General features: G+C 37.3%; 1 protein-coding gene across 7 annotated transcripts in view; it reads left to right on the top strand.

Annotated features, from left to right (window-relative positions):
• The window catches only part of ccser1 (coiled-coil serine-rich protein 1), a 265676-nt gene that overhangs the window by 114149 nt on the left and 139319 nt on the right, over positions 1 to 12208 (top strand). For all 7 annotated transcript variants that reach the window (XM_088628646.1, XM_088628645.1, XM_088628648.1 and 4 more), the window contains exon 9: positions 9033 to 9110. In XM_088628646.1, the coding sequence (XP_088484772.1) occupies positions 9033 to 9110 (78 nt within the window). The remainder of the gene's footprint in view (positions 1 to 9032; positions 9111 to 12208) is intronic.

Here is a 12208-nt window from a genome sequence, read left to right as displayed (position 1 = left end):
TTGTTATGAATATGAAGAACCACTTCATATTTGACAGCAGCCCTGGTTTTATTTTCAGCTAGAGACCTATATAGGACAGTAGTGTGACGTTGAGCTTCTAACATGGCAGATGTCTAGAAGCTTGAAGCTTTCTCAAGTTGGTCAGAGTACCAACAGTATCTACAGACTTTATATACCAGCTACACCAAAAGAACATCTCCGATGACAATTTAGAGCAGGTTTTTCTCATCCTACACAACTAAAAACTATGAAATCATGATCTGCCCACATTTACAAAGTCTTCTGTAATGTGGGGGATAAGAGTATGGATTTCTGGAGTGGTAGTGTCTGTGTGAAAACTGAAAGATTTTAATGAGCATTCTCTCTTTAACACCCTGATACAGAGATACATAGTCTGATTAGGTGCAATGTTTTTCTGTCCTCAGGTTGCCAATTCCTTGCAGTTTTGTGATCCAAGGTGCTGGCAGTTCAGGATTCTTTTATATTTTAACATTAAAAAGGAAATGTCTCTTTGGCATTCCTCAGTGAAAATGAATTGGTCTCACCTGCAGTTCTGTTACCAATTAATTTACGTTGTTGCAGTGTGTTGAAAACAGTCTCTTTGGGTGTCCAAAGTTGAAATCCGTTTCAGGAGAGATCTCATAACATGGACTTCATACACAGAGTCATCTGCAGGTCTCGTGATCAGTATTAATTATGCACAGTGGCCTGCCTGCTGCCTTTTCAACTAACAGTTTGGCTGTACAGCTCCCTTTTTTCCTCTGAAAACTCTAGGTTTCTGCCCGATGGCTGAGTTACCGATATACTGTAAAACACACCAACATATAAACATTTTATTGAGTACCAAGTAACATGACTTTGGGTTTTTAAGGAAAAAAGTGACAGGAACATATCAAAGTGTCAGGAGCTCCCCAGATTAGAATAAAGGGGAAGTCTTTTAAAATGCTCTTTGTTTAAATTTCATCTAAACTACTTTGTGTGTTCAGAAATTTTCAATGAGATGTCTGAATTTTGCCAATAGAGAAGAGCAGCCTGAAAATATCCATTGGAGATTAGGCTGTTTATGAGAGAATCCTATGAATCATTGTCTGTAACAAGTATCTTAGAATGAAAAAGCACATACGCCAGACCACAGCTCCAGAGCAAAAACAAAAGTCATAGAGCCTTTCTTCACAGTAAATAACCCAGGGATGTCATAGAATAGGTTAATGTTCATATTATTGCACCAATGTATGGACAGTTTTGCCCTTTAGAAATAAGATGATGTCCCAATACCAGAAATGACTGGCTACTTTCTCTGTCTTCCTGCTGCTTGCTCCTTGGTGATGGGGAACATTTCCTGCACATCTGTTGTTGGCTTGTACCGAATGACAGAAACAGAAATAAAAGTTAATGATTCTTGCTTGGACATTTCCTGGGTTTCTGGGTGTGGTTTACATAAATCGGCTTTTCTTTTTCTGATCTCTAAAGTGAAACTCAAGAAGTGGCTTTCTGCAGCCTTGTCCACTATTGCTAACAATATGTGTTGCTCAGTCTAAAGAATCTCTCCTTCATCTTCAAACCCTCTTCGAAACTGATATTGAACTTGTTGTTGAAGCATAAATGAAGTACACCTCTTTTCCAGTAGATGGCAGCAGCAAGCCCCCAAAGCACACATTTAAGGGAAAATACAAAGGAGCACTAAAAGGTTTTTTTAAATTGTGTACTTTGGTTTTAATGATTTCCTTTCAACGTGAGGAAAAAAAATGAACACTCTGAAATCATTCTTAATTAAAATAATAAAAAACCCTTTCCCCTCCATGTGTCTTTTTGGATGAAGGGACTCTGAATAATTGTCAGAAAGGCACTGTTCTGATCCCTTAGACTTAAAACAAACCGCAGCCTAACCAAAAGAATTTAAATGCAGTTAAAGGAGCATTGTCTTAAAGTACTCAAGAAATCTTACTGTCAGTGACTCTAACACAGCAGCTATTCCCCTTAAGTCTCTTTGAGTCGCTTTGGAAAAAAAGCACCAGCTAGCTGACTAATTAATAAAATCAGAACATTTTCTCTTCATTAGCCATGTATACCATTGGTCTGAATTCCCGCTCACTTGAGAAAGGGCTTGATCAAATCCATGTAACTACTGCAAACTCCAAGCATTCACTTCCCTTGGCTCTGTGTTTGCTAGAGGTTTCTTGTCTCTGCTCAATGGGATGGCTCTATCTTAAAATGGGTTTGAGGTTTGTTGTTGAGTGAGGTATGGAGTTACTGTAGATGTTTCAAATTAAATGGAACCAGATGTCCATCCATGTACTTCTCTTATTACACACGTGAATCCTAAAGAGACCAAACTTCCTGATGTCAAGAATGTATACCTGTCAGTGTTACTTCCTCCCCTGGGAACTGTAATCAGTTTGATTGACAAGGGCTTCACTGGCATTATTGATTATGAGTTACAGTATTGTCAAAGCAGAGGCAAATCATCAGGAAAAAATTACTCATGATTATAATGAATAATTAACACTGTCATCTCACTGTGACGAGTTACCAGTGCTGTGAAGGTCTTGTTGTCGCTGTCCTGTCTATAAGTGGACAAACAATATTTTTAAAAGCTGCTTCAGAATGTGTTTAGTTAGAACTTCATTAGTATCAGGTTTCCACCTTTTTTGAGTAAGAAAAGCTCAGTGCTGAAGTTAATATGACTTGCCGTGCACCATAAAGATCAGGAACATTTTAAAAATATTTTGACTTAAATTAGAGACAGATGAACACTCCTCTATGCCACTTGTTTTTTTTTTTCCTGTGAAAAAGCTTCACAGCTCTGTCTCCTGGCCAAATCAACCGCTTTTTAAAAATTGTGAGCAGCAATTTTATAGATTGCTTTCATCCACTGTAGCTTTCTTTAGCAGCAGCTTAATGGCGGCTGCTTTAAAATCACAGGGTGCAGTTTCTGATGACAGCGAAAGATTTATTCTCTAAATTATGGGGCTCATTTGTTGGATTGATCATGATAATGAGAACTAATTAATTGAGGAAAATTGGGACAGGGAACAGGGTGTGAGTTTCACAGTGGTTAGCAGATCATGCAGGGATCAGCTCTCCAGTGTCGTTTGAGGGCAGTAAAGAAAGATCTGAGAAAGGTAAAGAGTTTGTGTGCATGTGTGTGCAAGAGTCCTTTGCTCTTAGGGAGATGAGAAAAATTCAGATACAGCTAAGCGTTATTTATTGTAAAAACGTCTTGTCTAGCGATGTTGCCTAAGAAAAGAAATGCTCAGAAGTGTACACAGGAACATCGATTGATTATTCTTATTTGAAAAGAATAAGAGGGCCTGTGTGTTTCAGCGTGAATCTAGTGATAGGAGGGTCAGAGGATGATGAATATGAGATGAGTAGTATTATATTACCTCAACCTTTTTTAAACTTGGAAGCTTACTGTGTATGGTTTATGTGTAAAAGCAGCCACCCATGCTGAGGTATTGACATTTTACCCTTGCCTAGCAGCAGGGGACTGCAGGGACTTTGCATCATCTAGGAAAACAAAGAAAGAAAAAAATACAGCTACAGCATTTTGTGTTTTGATTTTTTCTCGGCAACATTCAGAAAGTCATTTAATATCATCGCCGGCTTTCTAGAATCAGCTACTTGAAATGCAGAGAAATATGTTGGCATGGCACAAAGTATCACGTGTTTGGGAAAGAAAGTGCTCACGATGTAGAGCTGGTATTACAGACAACATGTGGGGCTCAACCAAAAACAGCACACTGATGGACACACAACTTGTCACTCATCTAATTTCCTGAAGGAAATAGGAACTGGAGTTATCTAGGAGTTCTCTGTATTGTCAATGTGAATTGAAAGAATAGTAAGGTATAGCTATAAAAAATTACACTACATAAAAATGTATTTCTAAAGATATGCATAGTTCTGTTTTTAGTAAAGAGTATTCACCTGATTATATTTGAAGAAATATCGTGCAGTACGTTTAATAACCTAAGATTGGTTAAAAACTTGAGAAAGACGTCTTGCCTGTTGAGCTCATTTGCAGTAATTCCTTGTAGCTCATTGATCAAAATGATCTCAGTAAGCTACAGTACATCATGATGGATCCTGCTTCTCTGTAGTAGGGAAATGTGTTTCTTTGTGTGGCCTAGCTTTCAGTCTGGGATTTGTTCCCATGTCTGTTTTTTAATATTTTTTAAACCATTTGGTGAATCTGTATCCTTGTTTACAGTGAATTATTTGTCTCTGCCCATTCCAAGATGCAGCCTAGATCTTTGAAACATTTATTTTGCTGTAGCTGCAGTATAGTAATTGCCACCCCACCTAATGATATACTGTATCACTGAAAAATTGTTGACATCACACGGTTGTAGATTAAGGATAAACGGGAAACAATTAAACCTTAGGACGAATGTGACCCTTTTGCTTGGGGCCAAGCTGTTTCTAACTTAAAGAGATGTAGAAAACCTGATGGATTCTGGACTCTGACTATCTCATTGATGTACACTATATGAGAAAGAGCAGCAAAGCATAATGCAGATGTGTTGTGCTGCACTAGCTTCCTCTTCATGCTCTATTTTATCGACCCTTTCTTGCTGTCCGCCGGGAATGCATTGCATCTCCTTTGATTAAAATTTATTTGTTTGCCATTTTTTGCTTCTGTTTGAAAGTTAGGTTCACACCTTGTTTCTGTGACATGCTTGTTAAATATTTGTTGCTACAGTATGTTTTGTGGAGGTGTGCATTTGCTAACCACTGTTCAGTGCTATTCCTCAAGCAAGAATTGTAATGAGAAAAAATGGAGGCTTTAAGAGGCTCTACTGAGGTTCACCTATACATCGTGACCCTGTCTAATTATGAATCAGAATATCTGAGAAATAGATGTGACATTCAACATTGGCCAAGTGTGGAAAAAAGTTTTATTTTTCAACAAAGTGCTGTGTTTTATTTCTCAGGGATAAATCTGAACACTGTCTGAAAGCCCTGCTACTCTGCTTTTAAGATAAGGTGTTTATCCAGTGATTCATTTTCTGTAACTGCTTTATCATTGATCTTTTATCCTTCTATTTTTCCAAATTCTCAAAGGTACAGACAAAGTTAACCCAGTGGGCTTACTAAGAGCCAGCAGTGAAAATTGGACCAGGGGACATGAGATGGAAAATTGTAAGATGGGAAATCGGTAGGCACTTCTTGTGGAATGCATTGAGACATTCTTTTGAGACAGCCTATCTAAATGACAAGCTGTGTCTAGGTGGTCTAGTCAGTAATGACCTGTATTAAATACAAATGCCTGCTAATTGCAAACTCCAAAATCAGATTAATCACCACTGTTCTTGTTAACAAAGCTAGGAGCAAACATAAACTGACCATCAGTTAATAAATCTGAAATTTGCTTTTGGCAGATTGGAGTGCTGTTTTAATATGGGTCAAAATGTAGAGTGTAATGAAATTGTCAAGGTAATGTGAATTATATTACATCACTGTATTCGGTGGAAATACCGTACATCTGGATAAGCATATAATTTGTGAAAACATTACTTTTTAAATGTTGGTCTGGGATGCTTGTCCTCCAGTTTTTACTCCGTCAGTAATGAAGCCAGTGAATTCACTTCAATAATTTCAAAAATAAAATACATTCCGTTCCTTTTTTCCTACCTCAAATTCTACTTGTAAGATTACAGTATTATATAAGGGTTTTAAGACTTGATCTGCATACCCCAAAACAACGTTATTTCTTAAGGTGCCATCTGCTGGGGTTTCTGAGTAGCTCAATGAGTGCCTAAAAAGACAATCTTTTAGTTCCAGTTCTCCGCTGCGTTCTCAGAAACATAGGACGGGTTGCGAGACTGAAATCCAAACTAGATCTGGGTCACTTAAGCACAAAAATTAAAATGAGCTCTCTGCTTGCAGATTAAGAGCCCCAGAGAGATATTATACAGTAGATCCAAAGACTCAGGAGTCTAGCCTGTGAGAGAGACAGGAGATAAGAGAGAACCAGATTTAAGAAATTAGACAGACTGCATTTAAGATACAGGCTTATGCGTCACAGCTGTATGTTGATCGAGGGCAAAACAGATGTCATATTGGCATTCCAAAGCTCTTACTGTAGTTCTCAAAAGCAATTAATATTGTCAATATTGATGTGTTCTGCAATTTGCTGCAGAAGGAAGCTGTTTCCAAAACCTAGTTTTAATAGAATCAGTGCTTTTCATCTCTCCCCAATTTAATGACTTCATATAAAGGAGAAAAATGCTACAATCTACAAATTTTCATACAGATTACATCCAGTCATATAAAACAAGCAAATCTCAAGCATTTATACCTTATTAGTCTGATGGTGTCAATTTATAATATAATGTAAACCCACAGAAGTATAACAAATGTGATGGATTTTCAATAGAGATTCTAAACTTGAGTGATGAATGGGAACATAATGAGAAGATGAAAGTGAATATTTGGCTGGAAGATGTTTATTTATTCATTTCAATATCTGCTGTTTGGTATATCCAGTATATTTACTCAATCAAATACTGTATATTTATTATTTTACAAGACCAATGGCTCAATACTGTTTGCCATATTAATTGAATAAAAGTGTTTTAATACATGCAGTAGTAGAGGTCCATGGAGAACCCTGTAACAAAATAAACCTTTAAAGTATGTAAGTGTAATTGGTCATTTGAAACTTTAACTGCAATTCTGTAGCATTCAATAAACTTAGATATTTCATTGTAAAGCATGTCTAGTTGAACTAACTTAATTGTTCAGTAACCACTTAACCAACAGAACGTGGTAGTGAGCTAGACTCTAGCCTAGCAGACAATAACCTCGAAGCAGGATACATACTGGGTTTGATGCCCATCCATCCCTGACAAAATGTGTTTATTACTTTTACAAACTCAGTGGGTGATATGGCTAAGGAGTAATGATTTCAGGACAGTACTAACATTCCAAATACACCATGGAAATGAGCAGTTTAAGTGGAATGTTAGTATTCAGCATGTATACGGTATTTGGAATGTGTGGTCAGATTTGTTATATTTATAATGATCCATAGAATTGCGTAATGGAAGCACATTGATTTGGTGTGAATGATATTATTGGATAATACTATATACATTTACAGTTTTTTATTGGATGAAAGAAGAAGTTAAAGCTGACATGAAATCTCACCTGTTCTGCAGGATGTTTTTGTAGACATTTTCTTTTCTCTCCCAAGCCGTAAAAGCATACTTTACTAATTCATTTGAACATAATTTATTGACCTTCTGACCAGCAGTTCTTGCCGTGGGCTGTAGACTAATTTCAGGACTTCGTGGTTCAAACTGAACAATGAAATACACAGGCGATAAAGTCAATTGCATGCTGATTTCACATTGACAAGTTGGTTTATCTCTTCACTGTTTTTCTATTTTGTGGATTTTCATCATTGACCCAAACTGCAACTGTTTCTTACTTTAATGTGAGATTCCTTTTGGCTTGGACATGGAATTTCACTGTGCATCAGATTTCTGTCCTTTTTACTTTCAAACAAAATGAAGAAGAGTAGAAAAGAAAATTGTATATACAGTATATCTAAATAAGTGTGCAAATCATTTTCTTGTTTTAGGCTCCACTATCCCCTCATCTTCCTCAAAGCTCTTGTTACAATGAAAGCATTACATGCATCATCCAAAATGCACTCTAATATCTATTCTTTTCACACTTGGGTCACAGTGCAAATGACAGAAATAAGGCACTGGATGGCGTGGACGACGCATGCTTCACAGACATTACTTCTCAAGTGCACAATTTCAGTTTCAAACTATACAAATGCAAACCATGTTATGACCATGTGCCCTAACTGTTCAACTCTTTTCTCTAATTTATATAATTTGTCTTGATTGTTTGAGAAGAATAACTAATTAGTAAAATACCCCTTTCTGTTACTGATGTCCTTAACTTTTATTCCCTATCTGTCTGGGGAAAATTGGAATCTCCCATGACAACCACTTCTTCTGTTGTGCACACATTGCTGATTTCATTTTATACAGGAGATAGACATCCAGATAGTAGTATTTGTGCAGTATGATTATTTTAAGCATTTTAGGCAGTTATTCCCTTAACTGTTGATGACAAATATTAGATAGTTTACAGTTACTTAAAGCTACAGTATAATTTAATAATTATAATATAATTTTCTGCCTTGAAAGTTCACAAAACACATTTAGATTACATGAAAAAGTCCTGTGTTCATACTGTATGTACAATAAGTTATATGTCCCTGGTATGTCCACAATGCATCTGGCCTTGACTGTCAGAGGCCACAGGGCTGTTTCTTCATTATGGCCACTTCCAGATGGCTGATGGTGCTGGTCAATGTGAGTATAGGCATCAACCCAAGGGATTCCCAGTCCTGGTCCTGGGTACCCACACAGCAGTCACTTCAGCTTCATTCTAGTAGAAGTAGTCAAACTTGCTACCTGGACTCCAGGCCATTGCATATCTTTGTTCAGTCTAATCCTCATATCTCTTAATAAACAAAGGGTTTTGCAACATCTAGGTTACTTCAGCAATTAAGAATCAATTCATATTGGATTCAAAGTTCTGCAGGGGTGCAAACTACCATACCAACCTGCTCTCTTTCGGCAGTGGGTTTCCTCTCTCTTTTGTGTCATGGGGATTGAAACCAGCAAACCTACGTGATTTTGTTGCCCGCACAAGCTGCCTTTCCACTTGCGAACTCATAAGCATGCATTTTGTACCACATGAGCACTTCCACCCCTTTGTTATTTAACGAGTAACTAGCAGCTAAAAAAATGGATTGTGAGCTCTGTTGTTTTCTACAGGCATGTCACTGCCTCTTCGTAACATCACGCTCAGACAGGGTAGTGGGGTAGTGTTGAATAATTTAAATCGGTGTTTTATTTTTCATTTTCCTCTGCAGAAGATAGTCTCGTATTTTCATGGGGTTTGTCAGTAAAGGAAAGGTGTCTCTCAACTTTGAACTTTATGTTGCTTAACTTTGCCAAGTTATTAATTCAGCTATTGAACATGTTTTCTTTCCTCAGGAAAAAGCCCAGAGTTTGCAAAAACACCTCTCCCAAAGAACTGACAAATCTACACAGACGGAAATCATCAGCCATGATGTGAGTACCAATGCATCTATAAAAGTCCTTATTGCTATTCCGAGCTCCACCAACCTATTTACATTTGCGGCTATCTCCATCCTTTTGCCTAATAGGATTTGTATGCAGTGCCATTCATCTTTTAATCTAAAATGATCTCTGCAATTGAAATGAGATAATTAGAAATTAATTACAAGCATTACTGGTATCTCTTTGTTTGCTGAAATAATCACCCCAATGCATTTTCTTGTTTGGACATGGGATTTCTTTTCACTTCTCTTCATCTTGCTTATTTATTAATTGAAGTTTTAATAAAAGTCAGTAAAATACATTTACTGTTTGAACACATTGTATTTGTGATGTATTTGTGCTCAGTAAAATTACCATATCAAGGAAAACTTGTGCCTTTGCTGACTATCCTGAGGAACTCTGAAACAAGAGACAGACATTCAGACAGCAGGTTTTGTGCAGTGCTTGTGTAATTAAAGATCTTGAACTCAGTGTTATTTTTTAACCACTGAAATATCTTTCATATTAATTATCTTTTGATTAAAAGCATTTTTAAAGAATATTCTTCCTAGAATTTTTTTTTCAGTTTTGATCAATGAATGAACGCCATCTTTGCGATTATATATTCCATTATTGCCAAACTCTAGTCCAGATGTCTCTACGCTTGGAAAGCCCTAAGAGATTGGCTGCAGTGTTTACTTATAGCTGTTATCATAATTAGCTGGTTGGTCTGAAGATGAAATATCTTACTTCATTCTGTTATCTGGAAGTTTTAAAGACAGGGTGAGTGCAATGCCAGTTGACATATTCAGAGTCAGGGTAGCCACATCTTGTTAGTTCATCATTAATGTGGATCCGGGCCCATCTCTTGTGTACAGTTAAGTGCTGAGTATTACAGTCTTCAGACTGCTGAATCCCATCTGCTTTCTCTTTGTGCATTAGCATTTCCTTTTACTGTTTGTATAATATAAATCTCATCAAGTCCCACAGACTACATAACACATACTGAGTGTAGTGCATGAAATGCTAGTTTAATATGGGAAAGAAATGCATTTCACTGTGACACTTTTCTACAGTATGTCATATACAGATTGGCTCTGATGAGTGTCAAATATTTTTTGATGAAAGGGTGAACAATAGCACCTCCCTCTACAAATATAATTTAGAAGTTTTGCTGTTGGTTGTGCAGTCAGTTATTCAGATTCCATGTATAGATATATCATATCTTAAAATATTCAAGATATATTAGAGATTTAATGTGATCAGGAACTTGAGAGAAAAACAGTGATTAGTCTGCTCCAGAAAGACAAACATCAGAATGTTTGCAGAAAAGAGGGCATTTGGTTCATCTCACTCATTTAGTTTGTAGCAGCTAATTGATTCATCTGAAGTAGTGCTAGCAGCTAATTGATCACACTTAACACTTGTTTTCTCAAAATTATGTCACATGTGCCAAATGTCTTTGTAAGACTTTAGTTAGGTCAGATTAGATTTTTAAATATTTTTTCTGCTTTGCAAAGTTGCAACAGAACTTGCAATCCTTTCCCCTTTTTTTCCAGTGCATACAAAAGTATGTTACAGTGAATTAGGTTCCCTGTGTCATTGTCATAGAGAGGTACTGTAGATGATTATTTGCACTGTTTTTGAGGGGTTTGTATTATAATTCTACATAACAGCACTAACCTTAAAGGTTATATTCATTTCAAAATATGGTCCTGCCCCAGATTTTTAAACTCAGTGCTTTTGTCACAGGGGAGAAGATACAGTACATTGCTTCTTGTGATGTGGACATTGTTTTAGTACCATTTCGTATTGGTAGCATGTTCAAGGGCTGAAGGTCACATTCTCATTGTTCCTTCCCAGACAGGAGTCATCATAAGATGAAGTTGCATGTGATGTTATTGGTAGACTTTGGTCATGAAACACATGATATTCATTCAAAAGCACAGTCATTTGTTTTTTTGTACTAAAAGTAAGAAACAAACTTTCAATGAAAAGATGTGCCACTGTCTTTTGCTTTTTAAAGAATTTTCTAAGGTGTTCTAAGGTTGGATTGTGCAGCTTCTTATTACAATGTATCTCCAGAGTTATGCTTACAAGAGGGTGTAAAGCAGTCAAATTGTACTGTACATGTGAGCAGGGTTCATAGTGTTAATTAATACACAGGTCACTCCAATGGTTTTTCAGGAATGGACCCATCTCCTGCATGTCAGGTGTTCTCCAGCAGCATAGTGTGGTTCTGTTTCAACTGTAGAAATTTAAAATTTTCTAAAAACAAGGAAAAACAATACAACATATCCAAACCTCCCGTCCCCCAAGATTGCCTTCCGTGGTATCTTTTTTGTGTTTCTACCAATTGATCCCTTCAATCAAGCCTGACAACTACAGCAAAATTTCCACACAAACAGGATTTAACCACATTAACAACATCAGTAGCGACCCCGCTCTGGCACCACAGATCCCAGCTGTACTGGGGTCCTCATGAATACTGTCAAGTCAGGAGGGGATCCAGTTATGGTGGGAAGGGAATGTGGGATCTCCCAGCACAGCTCAAACAACCCTATAGTCATGGCAGGTCTAGTGTCCCATTGGAAGAACTTACATAAGGGACTAGGGAGACGTTTTGTATGACAGCGTGAAAGAAGTTTTGAAGAACAGCATGTTAGGTTTGATGGTGGGTCGGGCTGTGTGTCACGGGCAGAGGAAAATGTGCCAGAGGCAGCAGTCCTAGTCCACAGTCTGACTGGGTATGACCCACAAGGGTACCGTGACTTCGACTGTGCTGCCCAGAGCTTAGCATTTGGACTTTATTTTACAAAACGGCGATAACCTCTCACCATAAGCAGAGCAGGATGGGAAACAAAAATGTTTCCTAAACTGTTGTTACAGCTCTGCCCAGGTTCAACACTCCTGCCTTTGAAAATCTGTGATTTCAGCAGCTGCTAAACTGTCAACACCTGCCTGTGGCTCAACTTACTTGCTAAATTTGCACATGGAAAAAAATATGGATTAATATTGCACTTCAAATGTCAGGACTTTCTTTTATACTCAATATTTTGTTAGAGAAATGAAATCAATTACTCTGTGGCACTATGTTCTACAATAAACAA

This window comes from Lepisosteus platostomus, chromosome 4, assembly GCF_059453375.1.
Source record: "Lepisosteus platostomus isolate fLepPlt1 chromosome 4, fLepPlt1.hap1, whole genome shotgun sequence".
Classification (NCBI taxonomy): domain Eukaryota; kingdom Metazoa; phylum Chordata; class Actinopteri; order Semionotiformes; family Lepisosteidae; genus Lepisosteus; species Lepisosteus platostomus.
Note: the sequence above shows the minus strand (reverse complement) of the source record. Positions and strands in the feature narration are given on the sequence as shown.